Source organism: Oryzias melastigma, linkage group LG12 (assembly GCF_002922805.2).
Source record: "Oryzias melastigma strain HK-1 linkage group LG12, ASM292280v2, whole genome shotgun sequence".
In the NCBI taxonomy this organism is placed as follows: Eukaryota; Metazoa; Chordata; class Actinopteri; order Beloniformes; family Adrianichthyidae; genus Oryzias; species Oryzias melastigma.
This window is the reverse complement of record NC_050523.1, coordinates 6347903-6349912: the sequence shown is the minus strand read 5'-3', so window position 1 is coordinate 6349912 and position 2010 is coordinate 6347903. Positions and strand designations below refer to the sequence as shown.

Here is a 2010-nt window from a genome sequence, read left to right as displayed (position 1 = left end):
GTTTATAATTATGGGCTATTATACTTTTCATATTTTTTAATACATTTATTGATTTTTCCTCTTTGATTTGTGGTTGAAGATCATTCTATTTTCCTTTAAATTTTCTGTCTAAATTGAGGTTTCAATTAAATCTGTAATTATTGTATTTCTTAAAAAAAACTGTATTTTAGAAGGTAAACATTAATAAACTATGTATTAATTTTAAAATACTATATTTACTTAAATGTTAATTTAAATCCCTTTAAGCTAAAAAATAAAAATAATGGAGTAGATGGGTCGTGGTAATTCCTGTGATTATTCTTGCTTATTTATTTATTAAAACATGTTTGTTTATGTTTCAATACAATAGATCAGGTATGAAATAATCGCATAATTTTTTTTATAAATAATCTGTACTTGATCTGATAAGAACAGGATTATGGTAACTATTATTATGGTAACTATTTAATATATATATATATATATATATATATATATATATAATAGCATTATAGGGGATGTGATTATATAAATGTGCTTCTTTCTACTCAATTTCAAGCAACAAATCAAACTGTTGCCTTTATAACTTTTCCATAATCATTATATTTAATGAATCTAATGTGACGTGTGGTTATGCAGTTCTGCAAAAAAGCCTATTTATGTCAAGAGGATGGCTTCATTGTCTAATATCTTATTATTTATTTTCTAATCAACGTATTCCTTCACATCTAAAATGGCTTTGAGATACTTAGGTTTTATATTTTTTTATTGTTGCATTCAACTATTGGTAACGCTTGAAATAAATCAATAAATAGATCAATATAATGATAAATTGAATAAAATTCTAATTAGTATCTAATGACCATTTTTTTATACAGCATAGCAATTATTGTTTTTGTATTATATTTGTTTTATTAGGAAAGATTATTGTCAATAAAAATCCAAACAATTCTGTTAATAGTAAGTAATACAGTTAGTAATACCATCTTTTTTGAGTCAATATTTCTTTTTTCTTTATTTACCCTGATGAGGGGGGTGTGGCTCTTGTATTTTCTTTGTATTTAGTTCTTAATAAACGTAGTTTTCTATTTAAATGGAGATCCGGTTTCTGACTCGTCTTGCTCGACTTCCAGGTTGATGTCTGTTGAGGAGGAGCTGAAGAAGGATCACTCAGACATGCAGGCCGTGGTGGACTCCAAACAGAAGATCATCGACGCACAGGTCAGACAAAAGCCTCAGAATAAAACCCTCTGACGGCGGTTCAGTAGCTTAAAACACACGAGGTGCAAACGCAAATCCTTTTTTAGGTCCCTGTCAAAATGTTTTACATGAAAAGCTGTGAGGAAAACAAACACTGGCGTGACACGATGTGTGCACAGATTCAGACGGCAACACAGGTAATTAATCTCCTTCACACCTTCAGTGATGACAGCAAACAAAGTCACGTCTGCGGCGCCCTAAGCGCTCTGTCACCACAGACTGAAGGAAAATACAGATGCAAGAATCTGCTTTTACTGGAGGAGAAACTATTTTACTTTAGTCGAAGTGTTACTAAAGCTCTGAAAAGAAGCACTTTTAAATCTGCGGTACTTTCTCGTTATCGAATCATCCAAACATGAAATGATGTTCAGCTCCACAGGCGGCTTGATTCGTCGTCATGACAATAGCTCGCAGTTTTAAAGTCTATTTAACGGAAACACGACCAGATTTCCCTGATGAACAAGCTGCTGTGATTACATTAGAATCATTGGTTCACAGCAAGACGGCGGAATTAAAACCTCACATTAAATAACAGAGCCGTGTGTACATTTTGTGTTATGTGTTTGTCATTTACTTAAAAAATACTATATTTATTTGTCAAAAATAGCAGTTATTGTTTCTTTAATTTTTTTTGTTTTCTGTGGGAAAAGAAAGATTTCCACCTCTGTTTAGCGTAAATATTTAGTAGGGTGGCCCAAAAAACATTTTTCCTTTTTTCACCTAATTTGAGCAATGCATTTTGGTCTACTACCCATTTTAGTTAACACATAA

The 2010-nt window shown here is 31.3% G+C and overlaps 1 protein-coding gene across 7 annotated transcripts in view; it reads left to right on the top strand.

Moving 5' to 3' along the window:
• Window positions 1–2010, top strand: part of dab2ipb (DAB2 interacting protein b) — a 189105-nt gene that overhangs the window by 181549 nt on the left and 5546 nt on the right. For all 7 annotated transcript variants that reach the window (XM_036214499.1, XM_036214498.1, XM_024257824.2 and 4 more), the window contains one exon: window positions 1113–1200. In XM_036214499.1, the coding sequence (XP_036070392.1) occupies window positions 1113–1200 (88 nt within the window). The remainder of the gene's footprint in view (window positions 1–1112; window positions 1201–2010) is intronic.